The sequence below is a fragment of the Panthera tigris genome, chromosome X, assembly GCF_018350195.1.
Source record: "Panthera tigris isolate Pti1 chromosome X, P.tigris_Pti1_mat1.1, whole genome shotgun sequence".
NCBI lineage: Eukaryota > Metazoa > Chordata > Mammalia > Carnivora > Felidae > Panthera > Panthera tigris.
This window is the reverse complement of record NC_056677.1, coordinates 29823069-29843607: the sequence shown is the minus strand read 5'-3', so window position 1 is coordinate 29843607 and position 20539 is coordinate 29823069. Positions and strand designations below refer to the sequence as shown.

The following is a 20539-nucleotide window of genomic DNA, read 5'->3' as shown; positions in this document are numbered from 1 at the left end:
GGCAGGCTTTACAAAAAAGGACAGAAAAAAAAGAGTGAAAGAATGTATTACAACATGGGTGGATATCAGAGACATGTAAGCCAGAAACAAAACAAATATCCCAGGGACACTTGCGTGGCTCATTCGGTTGAGCAGCCAACTCTTGATTTCGGTTCAGGTCGTGATCTCATGCATGGTTCCTGAGATTGAGCCCTACCAGAGGTTAGCTCCCCCCCCCCGCTAACAGCACAGAGCCTGCTTGGGATTCTCTCTCTCTCTCTCTCTCTCTCTCTCTCTCTCATTCTCTCCCCCTTTCTCTCTGCCCCTCTCCCGCTTATGCCCCTAGCACAGCTGTCTCTCAAAATAAATAAATAAACATTAAAAAAATAAACATCACACACTTAAAAGCCAGACACAAAAGAGTTCATGCCATTTACATAATAGGCACAGATAAATCCGAGGTATAGATGTCCATTACTAGCCTGGGTGGGAGGGTGATACTGAGTGGGGAGGAGGGAGAGGCATGAAGGAACCACGGTGATGGAAATGTTCTAGACCTTAATCTGGATGGTGGTTATATGAGTATATGAATATATCTAAAATTTCATCACATTCTCTACTTTCATATTTAAGATTTGTGAACTTTAGCTCAATAGAAAAAAACAGTAATCAAAATAGGTTATGGAAAGGATACCAAATTTACCATGAAGGCTTAGTAGAGTCTGGAAAGCATGGCAAACCCCTGCTCTAAAAACACTGCTGAGCTTAGCATAATAGACTTTTCTGAAGAAGGACATTTATAGTAATTTTTGTTGTAAAAAATTTCAATTCCCAAAGGACGCTTAGCACACAGTAAGATCACATGTATTTAGATGCAGCAAGGTGAACATAGTTGTGTTGATTCTTTGAGGACTGACTGCTTAAAAGCAGTATCTTCTTTTCTTTCCAGATTGGCAGATTGCTACCCTGGCTTTACTCTTAGGCGGTGCTGCCATCATTCTTATTGCATTCCTGGTGGGTTTGATTTCTATCTGCGTGGGATCTCGAAGGCGCTTCTACAGACCTGTTGCTGTCATGCTCTTTGCAGCAGGTAAATATATATTTATTACTTTCAAACTGATATTAAAGTTTCATGAACCTTTCTACCATCCTGTCTTCTCATGCAAAAGCAGTATGTGGTTGCTGCATTACATACAAATTGAGAGACATTTGTTATATTTTAAGGTAAATTGGCTAAGGGTTTATCATATTATTAGTTTTCAGTGTGTTAAATAAGCATTTCACAGAGCATAGTGGCAATTTCTAAACTTCTAACTAAAACATGAATAAGTAATAGTTCTTGACAGGGCTGTTGCCTTACGAATTGCAGCAGATGTGTTTACGAACAGTCTTCACATTCAGTTTTTTTCCACTCCTTTTACCGCCCCCTTGGTGATCTTAAGGCAACATTATTGTTTTCTGACATGAAACTGAAAAACATTCCAATATGGATAGCCTTAAAGGTATAAATCTATTTGGAAATAAACACGGCTGTAATGAAAAATGATAATGTAGAACTCGAACCATCAGATAATTCAGTTGTATGAGGTCAATGCCATATTCATTAACTTAACAACCATCATTCTGTGAAGCACAGCTTGGATAAAAATATCAACCAAGGTAAGATGGAAGTTTTGCTGAAATCAAGGAACTATTTAGAAAGGAGGTTTAGAAGATTAAAAGTCCAGCACATTGTTATGTGTTTTAATTTTCATTTGTAAGAATAGCTTTGAATATATTGTTCTCTTCGATTCAAACTGAAATATTCCTGTGGTGCCTTCAGTTTACCCTGTCAGTCACATCTGATTTGAAGACTGCAAAATAAGCCCCCGTGACTGTCAATAATGAAGACACTGACAGAACCATCTAGGCTATTAGATGGATTTTTTTTTTTTAAAGGCTGTTTAAAGATGGGAACAGATGAAATTTCTCAGTATTTGAAGGGTAGTTTGATCTAAAAATGTAAGATCAGAAGTATTCTGCTGCCCCCTGCTGTTTGTGTTCATTTTTTATACCCACAAAGACTGATCATAATGTAGGTGTCATAAAAATAAAGGTCCAAAGGCCTGAAGCAATCTGGAAAAACTGCTAATTCAAATCTCTTAAGTGACTTGCTCAAGATTACATAGTAGTTACCAGCAGAGCCGGGGCTGGGAGGCTACTGAATTTTAAACATGGCTCATTCGCTAATGATTTGTTCATTCAGCTGTTTATTAGGTACCTATTACAGAGTGTACACTGTATTAAGAGACCCATAAAACTAACTAAGTATCACCACAGATACTTTCTAATAAGAGTAGAAAACACTATTACAAAAAATATTCTGAAAAAAATATTCTGAAGTCATAGGCAGTGACCATACTATGATTATTTTGTTGATCTCCTGTGTAATAAAGAACTGTATTGTGAATCATTTGGTAAACCTGAAAATTCTCCTAAAGATTCCATCACTATTCTTTAGTTTATTTCTTGGTTCATGGATTTCTCGTGGCTATTTCTATTTTTAGAATGAAATAACTTTAGATATTTTAATTTTAGTATAAGTTTGTCTTTGCAGCTAGGATTTATTAACATAGTGATTAGATAATTAATCATAATAGAATTTCTTGATAAATTGTTCTGAAATGATATACCATTCTTTAAAACTGGAATTATGTTTTGAATAATTCTTAGAATACTCAGATATTTCTGATTTTAGGAAGGTATAGAGGTACTTTAGACATTCTCTTATAAATATGGAATATTATTGTGCTACCTAGTTACTGTCTCATTTAGACTTTAACTTACCACCTACTAGCATATGCAGAATCTACATAGAAATCCAATTGTTTATAGCACCTATTATAAACATGCTTAGAAAAATAATTAGGAGTTTCTAGTTCTTTCTTTTTTTTTCCTCCTAGTTCTTTCTAAAGAAGCTCTGTATGTTTCCCAAGTATAGCAAAATTTATGAAAATGTGAAAATAAGTACTGGTTTTAACAGAAAGTATACTATAGATGAATATAAGTTATTAGGTACTGGGCTTGGTCAAAATAAAGATTTTTATTTAGCTCTAGCTACTACAAGTAGTAGTAAATTATAAAATAATGAAAGGAATCCCTACAGCAATATTCATATATTTATATTCTACCCACTGAGAGCTCAAGTGAGCATCATACTGCTACATTTTAAAAATGTACATGTGCTAAGGTATAATTTTACTCATTCTCTTTTGACACTGTGCTTATGGAAGCTTTTTTGAAATAACCATTAGTTTTGTGTTCACTTTGGACATAAGCAAGGTAAAACTTACTGGTGATTTGAAACATGTCACAAAAGGTTTCTCTCTGCCATCTGAGAAACCATTAAAGAGTTGCCAGTAGCTGATTTTGGAAAAGATACTCATTACACATAATAATCCATTATTGATTTGGGTAGAAGATTAACAAATTTGGGAACTCTGCCTACTTGAAACAATGCTAGTTAAAATCATGGCTGTTGATTTTGCTTGCCTCATAGTAAACATACTTACTCTATTGGTTGGCTTGTCTCACTTGTAATTCCGTTTAGTGATTGTTTGTAAATATTTATTTGGGGCCCTTTTACCTTTTTGCTCATCTTGGTCTGCTTGAAAATGGTCTGTGTTTCTCCTCTTTTCTCAAAATGTTTTTTTTTTCCCCCAAATAATACCAAGCCTTATCTTGGTGTCCACACACAGATCTTGTTATCTGTCTCAGCAAAGAAATAATCTTTGCTTCTGCTGAAACATGCAATACATAAACTCAAAACAAGCATAGCACTACCACTTGGAAACATCTCTACACAGGAGTATATAATTCATTCAGTACTGTGTGCTCTGCCTGGTACAACGAGGTGGTCAATAGATAGTTGAATCAATGATGGAAAGATGACTAAGGTGTGTGGCTTATAATTTGACAGGGAAAACAGGCATGTAAACAAGCTAACTATAATCCAATTTTTCTTAAACCATTTCTCTCTCTGCAGTTTATGAAGCAGTAAAATTTATGTGAGCACAAAGCTCAGACCAAAAAGAGGTCGAAAAAGTAATAATTATAAAAATTATTTTTTCTTTTATTCATGTTTTCATTCATTTATTTAACAAATATATGTTGAGCACCTATAGTATGTAACTGTACTACTTTGGTGTTAGATTATGTACTCCAAGGGTATTTACTAAAAGCTGATGATTAAATCTCATAAAGGTTTTTCATCGTCCCTTTTTCTCTGAAGTCCTTAATTTAGGGTGGGCTCGTTACCTGCCTGGATAGTTGCTAGAATTGCGGAGAGATAGTCATCACTGAGCCCATCTCAAACAGTGTCCTGGGGTGCCTGGGTAGCTCAGTTGGTTAAGTGTCCGACTCTTGATTTCTGCTCAGGCTCTCATTGTCAGGCTCTGTGCTGACTTCTCAGAGCCTGCTTGGCATTATTTCTCTCCCTCTCTTTCTCTCTCTGCCCCTCCCCCCTGCTCTCAAAATAAATAAATAAACATTAAAAAATAAAATAAAACATTGTCCCATGTTCCACAACTCCCTCACTGGTCCTAGAAGTCTAGACTTCAGAATAAGATATTTGTAATAACAATGCTGGCAATACTAATGAATTGAGCACCTACCATGTGTTGCACTGCTAGACATTCAGTATATACTATCTCTCTTATAAGATGAGGTATTTCTTTTCCCCATGTTATCAATGAAGAAATACGTTCAGAAAGGTCAAGTAATTCCCCAGAGTTATCCAATAGATAAGTTGCAGAGCCAGGGTTTCAGTTCAGGGCATCTATCTCAGTTGAAAGTCCACATGGGGGTTCACAAGTCATCTTTACTTGGTTACATATAACACATAGAAAAAGAAGTGCAGAATCAGCCTTGAATTTTGAATGCAGCTGCCAACTGTGCACTGCAGTTGGAGTCCATCCTGTTATTCCTGTTACTCCATCTCTTGGGGGGCAACACCCAAGGGAGTAAGCAATGGGAGATGTCATAAAGTCCACAACTTGATCAGTGCAACATGACTCAATCAGAGCACATCATGAAAGTGTGCAAGTTTCCAATACAGATGACTGTAGCCCGTTTCTTATTGTGTAACTTTCTATGATCAGTGAGATATGATGGGATTATGATAACTGGCATCTAGTTCTCACTAAACACTTAGTGAAATTAAAGGAGTTGCCTCATTCTGAGTCCTCCTCTTTTATTGTCTGGTTTTGCAGATCTTTTTTATTCCCCAGGGGGACTTAGGATGATTGTTTCCATTTTTTCAAAGGCCTTTAGTACAAATTGCGAATTCTCAGTCTTATAATTCAGATTTTAAATAACGGAATCCCCACTAATTTTATTAATGATATTTCCTTTCTGGTTTATGTGCAAAAAGCCTTCTGCAATTAAGTGTTTATACAGAATAGTGATTTCCCCCCTCCCCAGGGTCCTGTAACTGCTTTCCACCTCTGAGCTATATCTGATGAGAGGCTTGTGTTTTGCAGCCCTCCTCACCATCCTGTCACACGTATGAGGTGGCTGAAAGTATTTTCAGTCTAGATTTTGGCAGAAAAATCAGTGTCCAGTTTAGATTTCAAACTAAAAAGGAATTCTACTCACAGATCTTTATCAGTATGAAACTATTCTCTGGCTAGAACATTTTATAGTATCAGTGCAGTAATTAATTTCATATGTACTACAACTCTCAGTAGTTACAGATGAAATTTCAAAAGGAAAAGGAGAAGACTTCATATTAACCCTTTATGGGCAAATGTTTCATTCTCCAAAATGCCATTTTCTTTTTGTAAGTTCGGCATTTAGGGACTTGGCTGGTAAGTCCTATCAATTCTGTCTCTAAATTATCTTCTAATTCTATAGTTTCTTTTATGTACCACAATTGCTGCCTTAGTTGAGGGTATAACTCTTCCTCATGTAGAACATCTCAGTTCCCAAATTTGAACTTACCCTACTTTATTTTTCAAATTTTAATATCTGACTTAAAATGTGTACATGACTTTCCTTCATTTCCCTTTCCTAGAATCCAGTTACTGAGTTTATCTTTTATCGTCTTTTCTTCCCATTCTCTGACCTGTGTCCATGCGTTGACCAGCCTCCTAAGTGCCTTCCTTCTCCAGTCTTCTTCAGTTTATAGTCTATCTTGCACACAAACGCATGAGGTGTAGTTCTCAAATACAAATCTGGCCTTGTTGCTTCTCCCTTTGGCTTCCCCAGAGGCAGAACCTAAGACAAGAAGACAGTACAAACACTTAATCTGGGAGGTAAAAGAAGGGAACAGAAGGTGAGACAGCAAAGGGAAGGGAGCCAGTAAAGAGTACATTATCAAACCAGTTGTTGCCGTACACAGCTGGAGCTTCTCTTGGAAAAATTCTGGAAACCAATTTTACAACACACACCTCAGAGTTATTTCATTGGAAGGACTAGGGAACTGGGGTATTTAGAAACGATATTCTGAGAGTCATTGGTAAGGGCCAAGGTGATGCTGGGGAGACAGCAGTATTAATTTCTCAGAGCACCAGGCTACAATCAGGCAAAGTAGCTTTAGTGGCCAGAGGAAAAGTGAAGCCAAGAAGGGCAGGTGGTGCTCACAGCTGGAAGTCGGGCTGACATGCACTGGGGTGATGAAGATGAAAGTCTATGGGTAGGGTGCTGACAGCATCTACAATTAACCTCTGAGGGGCGCCTGGATGGCTCAGTCATTTAAGTGTATGACTTAGGCTTAGGTCAGGATCTCATGGTTCTTGAGTTCAAGCCTGTCATGGGCTCTCTGTTGTCCTCTTCCCACCCTGCCCCTCCCCGACTCTCTTTCTCAGAAATAAACAAACATTTAAAAAATACTTTATTAGAGGGGTGCCTGGGTGGCTCAGTTGGTTAAGCATCCGACTTCAGCTCAGGTCATGATCTCACAGTTCATGAGTTTGAGCCCCACATCAGGCTCTGTGCTGACAGTTCAGTCTGGAGCCTGTTTCCCATTCTGTGTCTCCCTCTCTCTCTCTGCCCCTCCCCCACTCACGCTCTCTCTCTCTCTCTCTCTCTCTCTCTCTCTCTCTCTCTGTCTCTCTCTCTCTCAAAAATAAACATTGAAAAAAAAATTTAAAAATATTTTATTAGAAAAAAATAAAAATAATCTCTGAGATGTCTCCCTATAGAATCCAATCTATTATTTTTATGACACACTAAGCCTTTTAGAGTCTGAACCAAACATTTCTATGTGAATGTAGCCTTTATTCCAACCCTGTGACGTTTCTATAGGTACATCCTCTTATACTGCTAAGCTTTGTACAAGCTGCTGCTTTTTCCTAGAGGTCTTTTCATCTTTGTCTGCTGACCAAGTCCCATCCAGTTCAAATGGTGCTTCCTCTCGGAAGCTTTCCCTTCTTTCTCCAGGCAAAAATGGTGTCTGGAATATTGAGTTCAGTAAATGTGGAATGAATGGATAAGTGAACATGCCTCTACTATTAGTGTTGAATACATTCGTTTGTAATTACCTGTGTGTCTGTTTCCACCATAGAGCATGAAATATGACTGGTCAAGGGCCATGTCCTATCTGTCTTACCCCTTTCACCTACTACACACACACTGAACATCCGATAAATGTTTGTTGAAATATCCCATTATAAGAAAATGTTGAATATTTCAATACTGCATGTTTTCTGTTTCAATATTGAAACACTAAAAAATATCCCCTTAAAACTAGACATAAGACAAAATTAGTACCTCTAAGTTCTTGTCATGCTTCTAGCCACCAATTTCATGCTTAGTAGTTTTGTTGCCTCTTTTCAAACAAGTGGAGAGAGGTATAAAATGAACTTCACATTCCCTTCAAATTCTAAAATGCTCCACAACTTTACTCATGTTGCGTCTGACATAGAGCATAGAGAATACCACATACAATGCCTATTATGTTTCGTTGATTGGTGGTAAAGTAGAAATATCAGTATGATGATATTTTCTTGAGTCCTGAACTCTTCAGGTTTTTTTTTGTTTTTGTGTTCTTTTTTTTTCCCACAGCATCTACAAAAGGCAAGGAGGCATTTTTACCTGTGTATGTGTATTTTTATTAGATGGAGAAAGTTATTTACAAATGCAGGCTTAAACATGTTTTTTTTTTCTCAATTTTGCTATTACATGCATTTCAGTGATTCTAAAGAGAGAAAAATAATTCAGAGGCATAAAACATCTTAGGGTAATTTTCATCTGGCTACAACACAATAAAGTTTTATCTCTAAGAAAGCTGCTCAGGAGAATATGCCATTGGAGCCTAATGCAGTTGTATTTCCACTTTTCCACTGGAGGGAAATTATATCATTGTATTATACCATGGAGGCCAAATACTTGCTAAATAAAACACATTGAAATGAATATTAAAAGCAGTCTAGGTAAACAACTCACCCTAGAGACTGGCTGTGTCACAAAAGAACCCATAGAGCCCTTCTAGAGTAGAATTCAGATCAGTTATTGCTTCTGAGTTCAAACTCCTTTAGCAGCTGTCCATCACACTTAGAATAAAATCTATACCCCTGCCCACAGTTCACAGGGCCATTCCTGAATGGGCCTCTGGCTCTCTTTTCCATCTCCTCTCCTACCAGTCGCCACCGTGTTCTCTGTCCTGTGACCACAGCATCCTTACTGATGCTCCACTACAACCAGCATGCACCTGCGTCACGGGTTTTATGCTACCTGTGCCATCTGCCCAGATTGCTCACTCCTCACTATAGTGGCCTGCACCCCTAACTTCATTCAGGACTGTGTTCAAATGACTCCTCCCTAAAGAGGCTTTCTTCAGCTTTTGATCTGAAAGAGCAGCCTGTATCCCTCGATCTTGTTTTTTTGCTTTCTTGTATTATCATGTCTGCCATATCCTGTACTTATTTAACTAATGGGGGTAGCAACTTTTGTTTTCAGTGCCTTAAACTGTATCACTTTAGAAACATTCAAACATTCTTATTGAATGAATGAATTTGTTGAATGAGTAAATGAATTACTATTCCTAATTCACTTATATTTCAGTCACATCCTGGTAGGATCAGGCATCCTTTGACTAGCAACCAGAGTAGAGAAACCTGAGGAGAAATGCCTTTTTTAAAAAACTTAGTAACTTTGGAATTTGTTTTCTGTAGTTCATGGTTGATAGGAATTGACTTCTTGTTCTTTTTAAGACATTTAAAACATGAAAGCACTCTTTCCCTCACAAAGACACAGAGCCTGCTGAATTTTTTAAAATTAGCACATATTTACACATATTTAGCACTTACTGGCTGTAAGTAGAGGAAGTGTGGGTTATATAATGGGTTGTCAGTTGTCCTAACATGGACTTAAAATCTTTTCTGAGATTTTTAAACTATAAACAAGGTGTGGTTTCCATTTTGGATGTCAAGAGATTCTCCTTTTATACGGATCTACTTGTCCATCCACTCTCCATGGTGTGGAAGTGTGGTAGGCCACTGCCGATCTGGAGCAGTGTTGAGTTACATGGCAAAAATGTTTCAAATTCTTATACCCAGCTCCAGAAAGGTTACTTGACCCCTAGTCAGAGCCTTAGAGAAAGTAATGATTGTGTGGAATCATGCTCTCAGGGGTTTTCTGGAGTTCATCAGCTTTATACTAGAAATAGAGGACCATTAATGACTTGCTAGGAACATTAATCATATTGGTAATAAAGATCTTTTATAGGTACTGAGAATTGATGAGCATAGACTTTAAAACGCAGAAGTCCAGCTTAATTAAACACACTATCCATCCTATTGCTTTTTAAAAAATTTAATAAAGTGTATCTTTTTTACCATATCAAATTTTATTCTTGTCTCAATTGTTCACATTTTTGTTGTACTTTTGGAATTTACAGCATCTTTAAGGTGACTCAAATAATAATCATTTTAACCAAACATTTATTTTATGTAGCAGGGTGGCAAACTTTGTTTTATAAAGGGCAAGATAGTAAGTACTTTGGGCTTTGTGAGCCACATGGTTTCTATTGCAGCCACTCAACTCTGCTATTGTAGTGCGGACAATACATAAATGAATGAGCCTGGCTGTGTTCCGGTAAAAGTTTTTTTCAGAAACAGCAAACCAGATTTGGTAGTTTGCCAAGCCCTGTCACATAGTACCCCAGATTTTTTTAAAGATTGTAACTTGAGGGTGGAAGCTGTCATATGGTAGAGAATGAGGCAGACACATCCCATAAATGATAGTTAAGTTGATTTAAATACAATAGAAATTATATAATATTTGATCCCACATGAAGTTATGATTTTGAGTGAAAGATATCATCTCTTGTGTAATCCCATGTCTCCCATATAGAAATAGCCACAGGATAAATACCACTTTAATTTTAGATATATTAAAAAACACCCTTGCCTTTCCGGATTATTTGGTTTGTTTTATTTTATTAGTTATGACTCATCACAGTTTCTCTTTAGCCCTGACTGACAGCCAACTAAGAATTAAGATTTAGCTAAGAACTAAGAGCTAAGTTTTGTGCTCTACTGTAGTAGCCATCATTAGTTTATGTTTTCAGTACCATCATCTCCCAGGCCTTCATTGATTTCATTCTGTTTTGAAAGTAGGTGAAGAATGAATATATAGATGTCATCTATCTCATGCAAATGTATTATTAAATGTCACTTCTTGAAAAATGAGCCCCTTTTTAAAGATTAGAGGAAAAGGATGGAAATAGTTTTTGAACAGAGGAATATAAGTAAAGACATCCACAGTAGGAGTTGCTGGAATGGTCAGCTGAGTTACATGGTATTGAGAATCAGCAGCAAGAAATAGCATGTCTTGAATCACAGGTTGACCAGTTTCATCAGTACAAATGAGTTCAAATTCCTCAACTCCTCAAGAGCTTAAATAAATCACAGGCATTTTAGCTGGCATTTGGGGTCACTGTTCTTGGGGAGCTATTTACAGGTTTTATATAGTGGAACAGTTTAGTGTATGGGACCACTGTATGCCATAACAGTGATAATTATACATGTATGTTTGTAAAGTGTGAATCACTACTTTGTATGCTCAAATAATTATATTGCACTAATTATTTCATCAAATACCATTATACTGAGGTACTAATTATTAAGAGTAATTGCTACTATATTGTGAAACAGTGTTAAAAAATTGTTAATGTTTTGAGGTGTGCCATCTGGAAATAAGCAGTGTTTCAAATTTTTTGGCTTTTATGTTTGATTAGAAAGTAATTCTCATATATATATTTATATGTTATATCATTTTATTTTCTACAAATAACATTTTTCTAATTTTGATTTGCTTTCCTTTCAGTTGTTTTACAGGTTTGCAGCCTGGTCCTTTACCCAATCAAGTTCATTGAAACTGTGAGCTTGAAAATTTACCATGAGTTCAATTGGGGTTATGGCCTGGCCTGGGGTGCAACTATATTTTCGTTTGGGGGTGCCATCCTTTATTGCCTGAACCCTAAGAACTATGAAGACTACTACTAGAACCGACACTCTCAGATTTTCAAAACAACCAACCATCCAACAAAAGGATTATGTCTGTATCTTTTCTAACTCACTGTTTTCTAAAACACTTGTGGAGCATCAAGCAGTTTGCTCAGTTGATTTAATATCTTTTGCCTTTTGGCTATCAACACCGTAACCAGCTTTTACATTCATTTTAGGGACCTGCACAAATTAAGAGAGCTGATTAGACATAGGCAAATGCTGCAAACTTGCAATATGTTCATGTCATTTTTCTTGACAAGTGAAGGGTCTGTATGACAGCAACCATTGTGAGAAGCTAGTTGAAATGAGAAATGCCTGAATCTCCTATTGCCTGCAGGGGAACAGCTGGCATAAGCAACATTTAGAAGTTCTTTGCTCTGACAAGGATTCCACTGTTGGAGTCCTTTATCACCTGCTTACCCTGCCCAATGACTACATTGGCCATTGGTTATTTGCTTGAATGAGATTTTGAAAAGTGAACTGCCCTTCAGCACTTAATGGGAGTTCTGAATGTAATTGGTTAATGGTACAACTTCCACCTTTAAGAATACTCTATTTTAATGGGAGGCAATGCTTTGGCAATCAGCAGCTCCCGGGGAAGGGAGTCAAGACTTGGAGACACGTGCTTTTCATTATGTGGTTAGAAATTGTGCCTCAGCCATATCTAGAATGAGGAAAATTGGGAGTCTTTACTTTCCCTGGGGCAACTAGAAAGAAATATGCATGAGTTGCTTTTGTCCTAAGTACCCTTTATGTCATTTACCAAACATGACAGCAAATAATTGTGCGTATGTAACAAGCTTAAATATTTTTATAAAGGTGAACCATTAGTATAAATGGTAATAAGTTGTTCCCTGGCCCTATACATGCATTTGCCTATTACACGTAAAAGTAATATTTGCTCTAGTGAAGTGATTTGAACACTAACCTTGTACACGTTAAGAGGCTTAGATTGGTATTCACACTTACTTACTGTACAAAAGTACATATACCTTAAAGCTTTTGCTCTATGTTCTCTACTGTTTCACTGGAAAGTTTTAATAGAATTGTATAAGAAGAAAAACTGAAATGGTGTTACTCTGAAAATTCATGATTCTTCTGTAAGCACTGTAGTTCAAAAGAGAGTAGCAATTAGAATGATCGTTTTGTTAAAAATTCAGTAAAATAGAAGGCTGCTTTTTTCAAGTACTTTAAATGTCTTTATTAAAAAAATAAAAGAATAGCGATAGATTTCTATAAATGTCTAAATGTCTCAGTAGAGGAGTAGAATTCATCTGGTTGTCACCTGGTCCTCTGGAGTTAACTAATGGGCTAACTGATTTGTGTACACAATTATGATGGATTTATGTCAAAGGAATCATTTGTTGGCTGTTCAAATGGAAGGAAATATCAGTAATAGGGAATGAGTTTGCAACTAATCTCACCCTGCAAACTTGTGTTAATCCTGTTGAATATACAAATTTGGATAGTTTAATTGTAAACATATTTTTATATCAAATATACAGTTCTAATATGAAAGTTATAAATAGTTATTTTTGTTAACAAAAACACTAAAACAGTATGTTCTGGTTTTGGCCCTTTTGCAGAAGGAAGCATTGGAAAAATCATTTAAAACGTACTTATGTTCTATTGTATTGCAAAATCCGTTAAGAGCAGGACCACATCAATAGTATTTAATAATTTGCTTTACCTCCCAAAGCAGAGTTCTGCCTTCACTTTGTCTTAAGAACTGTTGCCAAAACAACAGAAAAAAAAAACTATTTTATTATTCAAATGCTTAAAAAAAAAACCTTATCTTGTGACTTTTCTATAGAATCACAAAGTAAATATCAAGAAGCAGGCTTAATCTTATTTTAGCAATGACAGACAAAAGGAATTAAATGCATCCTAGAGAGAAACCTTTATTAAAGTATATGATTCTCTATAGAATCATGAGAAACTATGGGTAGAAATTTTGCAGAAAGATATTAGTATTATAGAATCTTTTGAAGCAATTTTCTTGAGAAATAGTAAAATCTGGGCCAGACAGCCTTGCAGTTAATTGCGTATTGTCAGGGCAGCATGAGAAATACAGTATTTGTCAAATGGGGATTTCGTCTCCTACACCCTCTCTATTGTGAGAGAGTCTCTTTATTCCTGAATAATGGAAGAATAGTACTTTGGTGCTGACATCAATGAGGCACTTTTCTTGGTCCTAGTAGAGGATGCAGTGTGCTGTTAGACCAATATCACATCTCCAGTCTTAGCAAGTTTTCATTGTCTGTCAATATGACAGGCTGGAAAATGACAGAATACGTTATAGGCTTAAGGCACACGTATTTGCAGTTCACTGAAAAGTAGATTTCTTACATGACTTTTTCCCCCTTCCCAGTGAAGAGCCCTATGCTATATTTCTACCGTCACTAATATTTGAAAGTATTTCATTGCTAACAGTCTCAGTACAACATGAAAGGTGTTGATCATCCAAAATACTGTTTTGTCTATCAGAATAAACACAAGTGAATTTTCACCTACATTATGTCGTTGCAGCTTTAGGTTTGTTTGATGTTTTCTTACAAGCAAAACTGTTAACTACAAATCCATTGTTTATCTTAGATATATACACATACACACATAGAGCATAAAGTACTCAGCAGGGCTAGTTATTTGGATTTCTTGCACAACTATTTAGCTTTTTGTAAGTTCAACATGTAAATTTTAAAAGACAAATATAGAGAGACCTATGTGTTTGAAATATAAATGATATATATGGATTAGCATGTACCTGTATATTATTAAACATGCAATGAACTGACTGGTAAGTGACGTCTAATTGTATGGCTAGCAATGTAATTTATTCAGACTGTATTTTTGTACAGAGCAGCGCACACTAACCTATGCCTCTGTGTCCTCTTTAATGCCTAAAACTGTGCCTAGAAATTTCATCTGTCTTAATAAAATTATACTTCATGCTGTTGATGCTATAGTTTCTCTACTGCTGTTCTATATTTATTATTTTTAAATATATGACATGTTTACTACTTAAATATGAATCCATGGTATTCTGGTTATTTTTTCTAACAGTCCTCTGGGGGAAACCTGTTTATCACTCCAGTGGTTTTGAGTTTGCAGTTTCACGAATGGTTCTTCATTTCATGGTTTTTGTAGCTGACATGAAGTTATCTATGTGGAAAAAATAAAAATAAAAGTGGTTTCACCGATGTGGTGTGACCTGTGTCTTCTCTACTGTGTAGACCTATTAACAGGTTCCTAAATTACATGTCTTCAGTTCACATTTTCCTTTACAATATATACTTTTTCAAAAACAGAACATAATATGACATGTTTATTTATGTAAGACTTTTTAAAACTAGTTCTGTTTTCATATTCTCTCCCAAGATTCTTTTCTGTCCTCTGCAGGTGAGTTATATGAACAATAAAAGAAAAAATGTTGACTTGAAACTTTGTTTTGAAATGCACTGGAAGGAGATAACAGAGTAGGCTATCCTTTTTCCACCTCTACTGACACAATTAGAAACAGGAGTAGCAAGGGGTTGATAATTCTATTTTGGGTTTTGTTTCATTTTCAGCATTTGCAAGGTATGTTAAAACAGCCTTTCCTGCACTATTTCTAATTTTTAATTAGAGAAGCACTTTGAATTTTCAGTGCACATGCACATGTGTATGTGAAGGAGTTCATAAAGTCAAAATTTTGCATCAGCTTTACATATAAACGGTGAGTGTGCTTGGAAAGAAATTTAAGTGATAAAATTCACTTGTATGATTGCCAGAAATTTTTCTTGAGGATAGAAACAGAACCACATATAATTGAATAAACTTTCTTGTGTTGATAAAATCAGTTTGAACATGAATTACATATTTTTGTTAGGATATCCTTTCATGTGTCATATGAACCCTTAAATTTTGAAAGGTTCTCAGTATTTTTTCCTGCCAAAAAATATTGTAAATCATCTGCGAGCCTATGCTATATTTAATATCAAACTTCCAAAACTACACATATTTAACAACTATAAATTCTAACATTTTCACAAATTTTCTGTCATCTTGGAAATTTTCCTTTCAATGGCCTTATTCTAATTTGATGGAGTAGCATCATTTATTTGATGGATTAAAATTTCAATATAAATTATTTTCATTTGTATACAGAATTCTGAGCAAAACATGTTTACAAACATGTCCTGCCTGGTAATTATCCATGACCCACTTTCTCTGAATTTGGAAGACATGGAGACATAACTTCATTCTGATTTAACAAGGGACTATCCTTTGCCTTCAGGGATTTCATTGTGTACATGAAACAGGAAAGTAATTTCAATTTGCTTTGCCATAATGGCCATATAGCCTGTTAGCAGTTTCTTTTATTAAATCAGGCCCATCCTATGTCAACACGGTGTCCCATTTTGAAGGTTTTCAAGTCATTCAGGTTAGAAAATAAATTGGTAGTGAAATTATTTTCTATTCTGTAGAATGATCCACCAAATACCTGGATTTCTGGTTTACCAAATTCTCATGACCTTCTGCTAACAGCTTTTCAGGAGTGCATTCGTAAATGAGATTAAAAGAGCAAATAAAAATTAGAATTATGTGCTTAGCATTTTCACAGGAAGCTCTAACTTATTGAATAATTTAACATCTATGTCAACTATTGGAACATGGTATCATAGCTACTTAATGCCAAAGTTAAAATCACACTAAGTAACAAAATGCCACCTAACAAAATGCCAACAATTTTTCTTGCATGAGGCAGGTCTTCAGACTGGGAAGTCCTCAGATTTTGAACAACTGAATGTTGCTATGAAGAGAGAGTCCATATATCTATACTTGGAAAATCTGTTTTCAAAGAGTCACCAGCTGGGTGACTCATACATTTATATTCCAGCAGTAAGTCTAATGGTTCCAAAGTATAACTAAGAGAACAGGAGCTGAACTGTTCAAGTGGGAAGAATAATATGTGGTGTTTCTAAGCCAAGATTAACAGCACACAAAGAATGGTGTTCTTTATAAAACTAAAGCCGTGTTGAGTGGTTCACCAGAGAAACTCAGTTTTGGCAAGCAATGATTTCCAAGTTGAATGACTTCATAGGAATAATGATTATAAAAGAAACTTGGAACAGGTACGTGGAAAATCATGTCATCAAACCAGCAAAAACCTTGAATACTTCCATTTCTGCATGTGACAAGAATTAATGAAGAAAATAGTATCTAAACATATATATACTAATTATATATCGTATATAATTACACATTACATAGATGTGATGATGGTACTTAAGAGTGCCCCTTGGTTGCTTTGAATTTATCATTATAAAGGTAAAATAAGAAATATCACACAGCCTATTTAATTTTTTTTTATGAAAATGTGGTTCACAAGAAGAGTTCAAAGATACTGTTTCAAGTCTGAACAGACTTAAGATTATTATGAATGGGGAGTTAAATTGTTAAGGGTTAAATGGAGAAGAAACACTACTTTGCTGGTCTTTGGTACCATATGTTAACTGAAAAGACATAATGCGCTCATGCTTGGCAACCTCTCCTAGACAAACTTCTATATCAAAGTGTTTTTGGAAAGTAAGTCCCCCTTTGTGGCCATATCACTGCTCACTGGTAGTGTGGCAACTCCTGACATCAAGAACAAGTTTTCCAATTTTTAATATTTAGGTGATTCTTCTTAAACATTATCTAGCTATTACAAGTGTGTTAAGTATTTGCATAGTGATGTATCTGAAAGAAGCAAAGTGAGAAATTGCAATTGTTGGGAAGGAAAATTTTCCTCTACTATTCAAGGTTTGTTTCCCCCCCCCCACCCCCACCGCCCCGCCTGGTCTTAAGAATTAAATTGACATGAGACAGATAAACAGGAGAAAATCAAATTTCATTACGTACATATGGGGACTCTAAAAGACTATGACACCAGAGGCAGTCAGGCAATTGAGGCTTATATGCCGTCGAGAGCTAAGGAAAAGTGGGTAGGGGTCTGGGGATACAAAGGGAAGGAAGGAAATTCACAGGAAGATGAGAAAGTAAATGTTTGGTAAACAAATATTTGCTGAGCCATCCAGAAACAATGGGACAGTCTGATCAAACAGGACTTGCTATGTTCCTCCCTGTCCACCACACCTAGTTCATATTATACTGTAGTTATGTATGGGGACAGCTCTCTCCTGAAGCATATCCTCTAAATCCTTTTAGGCAGCTATGGGGGAGTCAAAGAAGAAAACAACTTGAGCCTTCTATTTCTTAAAAACAATGGGCCTAAAGTAATCCACATGCCAAAAGACACATTTTGGGGTGGGAAATTTTGCTTCCCTAAATGATAAAACTTTTAACATTCATGATCATGAAAATTATGTTTCTCATTCAACTGTGAATGCTGTTCACTGTTGGAACAACTTTGGCATAAATTTGACATAATATAGAAATCCTTATGTATTTCACATAAAATTTCCAGTTACATTTTCTGAAGACCTTGATAGTTTTAAATGCTGCTTAATGAAGCAGAATTTTGGGAAATCTATTCTCAGAATATTTCTGTGCAAACCTTAATATTTAGCACATATCCTTCTAGCCAATTTTCAAAATATAGAATACTGTGAGTTACTTTCTCCCATTTTTTTCAGGCATGTATAAAATTTTTTTTTCCCCTATGTGTATCAAAAGTCATTAGCATATAGTTAGCCAGGTATTTGAGCTTTAGGAAGCTCAAGTATGATCCTAAACACAGCAACCTCTTGCTGCCAGTGATTGCATAACATTTTTGAATTAGAAATGCTCTAGAAGTTGAGGCAACAATTAAGACTTCTCATGCCCATTCAAACCAAAAGCACTGTTTGGCCTCAGATTTCTTTGACTATTGTGCTGTTTGGATGGTAAAAACATGTGTAATATGCTAGGAAAACATGCTGTTTTCCTAAACTAAGCCTGGTTTTGATTTCTTAGTATAAACATGTACAAATTTCATGCATTTAGATGCTTAGAATGGTTTGCATATTATCTATTTGGGAAGTGGTACATTTTTAGATTTACAATTTAATGGAAATACAAAGTTATAGTCAGAGTAAGTATTGGGGAAAATTATCTATAGGAAAAGGAGATCAAACAGTTTGATCTTCCAAGTTTTACCATTTAGTCATAACTGTGTGGTATAAGTCTGTGTAGATATGAGAGTAGAAGCCTGACAGGTTGGTGTAATTGATTAGCTTTGGAATCTATGCTCCACCCATAATGATTTTTCTGAGAACAATAGTGGACTTGGGAGGCAGCCATATTTGCACCACATGACCCTGGCCCCCTGGTCAGAGGTAATTACAGCAGAGATGGTTCCTGCCTTAAGGTAGACTCCTCTGTTTCTCTTGCCCATTAATTTGGAATTGGTCTCTGCATGTAGCTAGTAATAAAATGCATAAGCCATGGGGTTTCGGGGTGTGTGCAGGGGTGCAAAGAAAAACTACAGAGAATAAAGGAACGAAATAGATACGCAGAGAGAAACAGTCAAAAAGGACCATGTAAGACCCAGAGATATGAAGGAGTACCAGTTCCTAGTGAGATCAAGCTGACTTGTGTTCCATGAAATACTCCTGTGCCCTTCCAATAATTTCCTGTTTTGATTAAATCAGTTTTAGTTGGAAACAATAGAACTTCTATTAGACAAAGCACCCTTTATTAGAGGGTTCAATATTCGAGTTGTGCTAAATGTCCAAAGAAGAATTGGGAAGTACATGAAGATTTCTTTACACACTTCCCATCCCAACCCAGGGTGCCCAACACTATTTCCCTGTCAAAATTTGCTTCCAGTTGTCTCATTCACAGTACAATGTCTTATTCACAGTACGATGTAGCTCAGGGAAAATATTTTAATGTGAACTCTCTCTTCTCAGTATATATTTTTTCCAGGATCAAAGTCATATGCTGAGAGCGAAAGACCGATAATTATCAGATGGCATGAAAGCTGCCCTGGAATCTCTGAAGCCACTCATGGTAATTTCTCCTCCATCTTACATCCAGAATGTATTGGTAATCAGCATTATCCCATAAGGGCTGTTGCGCCTCACAACTCCAGATTCACATGTGTTCTCCAAGAACGTCAGTCTTGCTGACTTTGCCTATTTCTTTGCACTTATGGCTTATCTTGAGGATTTCAGAGTAATACCACACACACAATAACATCAACCAAGGTTTCCATTACCTTCACTATAGTGCTGCTGTGGGCTCAGGTAAATCAAGCTCAAGTAGAATCAAGCATGTTTCAGCAAACCCATTAATTGCTGCGTAAGCAAGTCATCTTAATGGTTACAGTTATTCTTGGATCACCCTTTGGCTACACATGAAAAAGCAGTTATATACAAGCACAGACAACTAAATCCAAGGTCAAAGACTAGTCTCTCTCACATTGGTGTTCCCAACTCAACCTAGGATTAAACAAGGGATGGAGAGTAAAACCTCCCTCATTCTTGCTATTGTGTCCTCCTAAATGCAAATCCCTGTCTCTGTGTGTGTATTTTAAGAAGAAGAATATTCTTGTTCATGAAAATCCACTGATGAAATATGTATTTCAATATCAGATGCACTATGATATAGATACTAACACCTTCAAGAGGAGGCTTGTTCCTTCATGCAATGAGATACAAAATATTTAGGTGTTTAAATGGCATACTAGGATATTTTAGTTCTTGGTGCAAAATACTATAGGCAAATTATCTCTCATCTTCACAGCTGTCGTTCAGGGACTAAGTTATCTACTGCGAGAGTTTTTTTTCCCCTATTTTATTTCAAAATTAAGTTCTATTGATTGATGTAAATTTCAGCTGTGATGGACATTTTTTTCTATGACTCTGGATGACAGCAGATGGCCTCATGCCCTTAAGACGAACTGAGTCAGAACCAGAAGCATTCACCAGTCTAAGACATGATCCCTTCTTTCTATGAACAGTATCTTCAAATTATCTGGAGAAGCCACATGCATGCAGAACATGAGACAAAAGAATGGTACTGACAAAGGGTACTAATGCAAAAGGGGACCCTTAAGACTAAATTCATAGAAGACTTCAGGGATATGGCAGGACTTTCTGTGGGCC

General features: G+C 36.2%; 1 protein-coding gene across 1 annotated transcript in view; it reads left to right on the top strand.

The window, feature by feature from the left end:
* Positions 1-14668, top strand: part of TMEM47 (transmembrane protein 47) — a 30487-nt gene extending 15819 nt beyond the window's left edge. The window contains exons 2-3 of the mRNA XM_042975004.1: positions 929-1069; positions 11287-14668. Of these exons, the coding sequence (XP_042830938.1) occupies positions 929-1069; positions 11287-11465 (320 nt within the window). The 3' untranslated portion in view covers positions 11466-14668. The remainder of the gene's footprint in view (positions 1-928; positions 1070-11286) is intronic.
* Positions 14669-20539: the final 5871 nt, after the last annotated feature.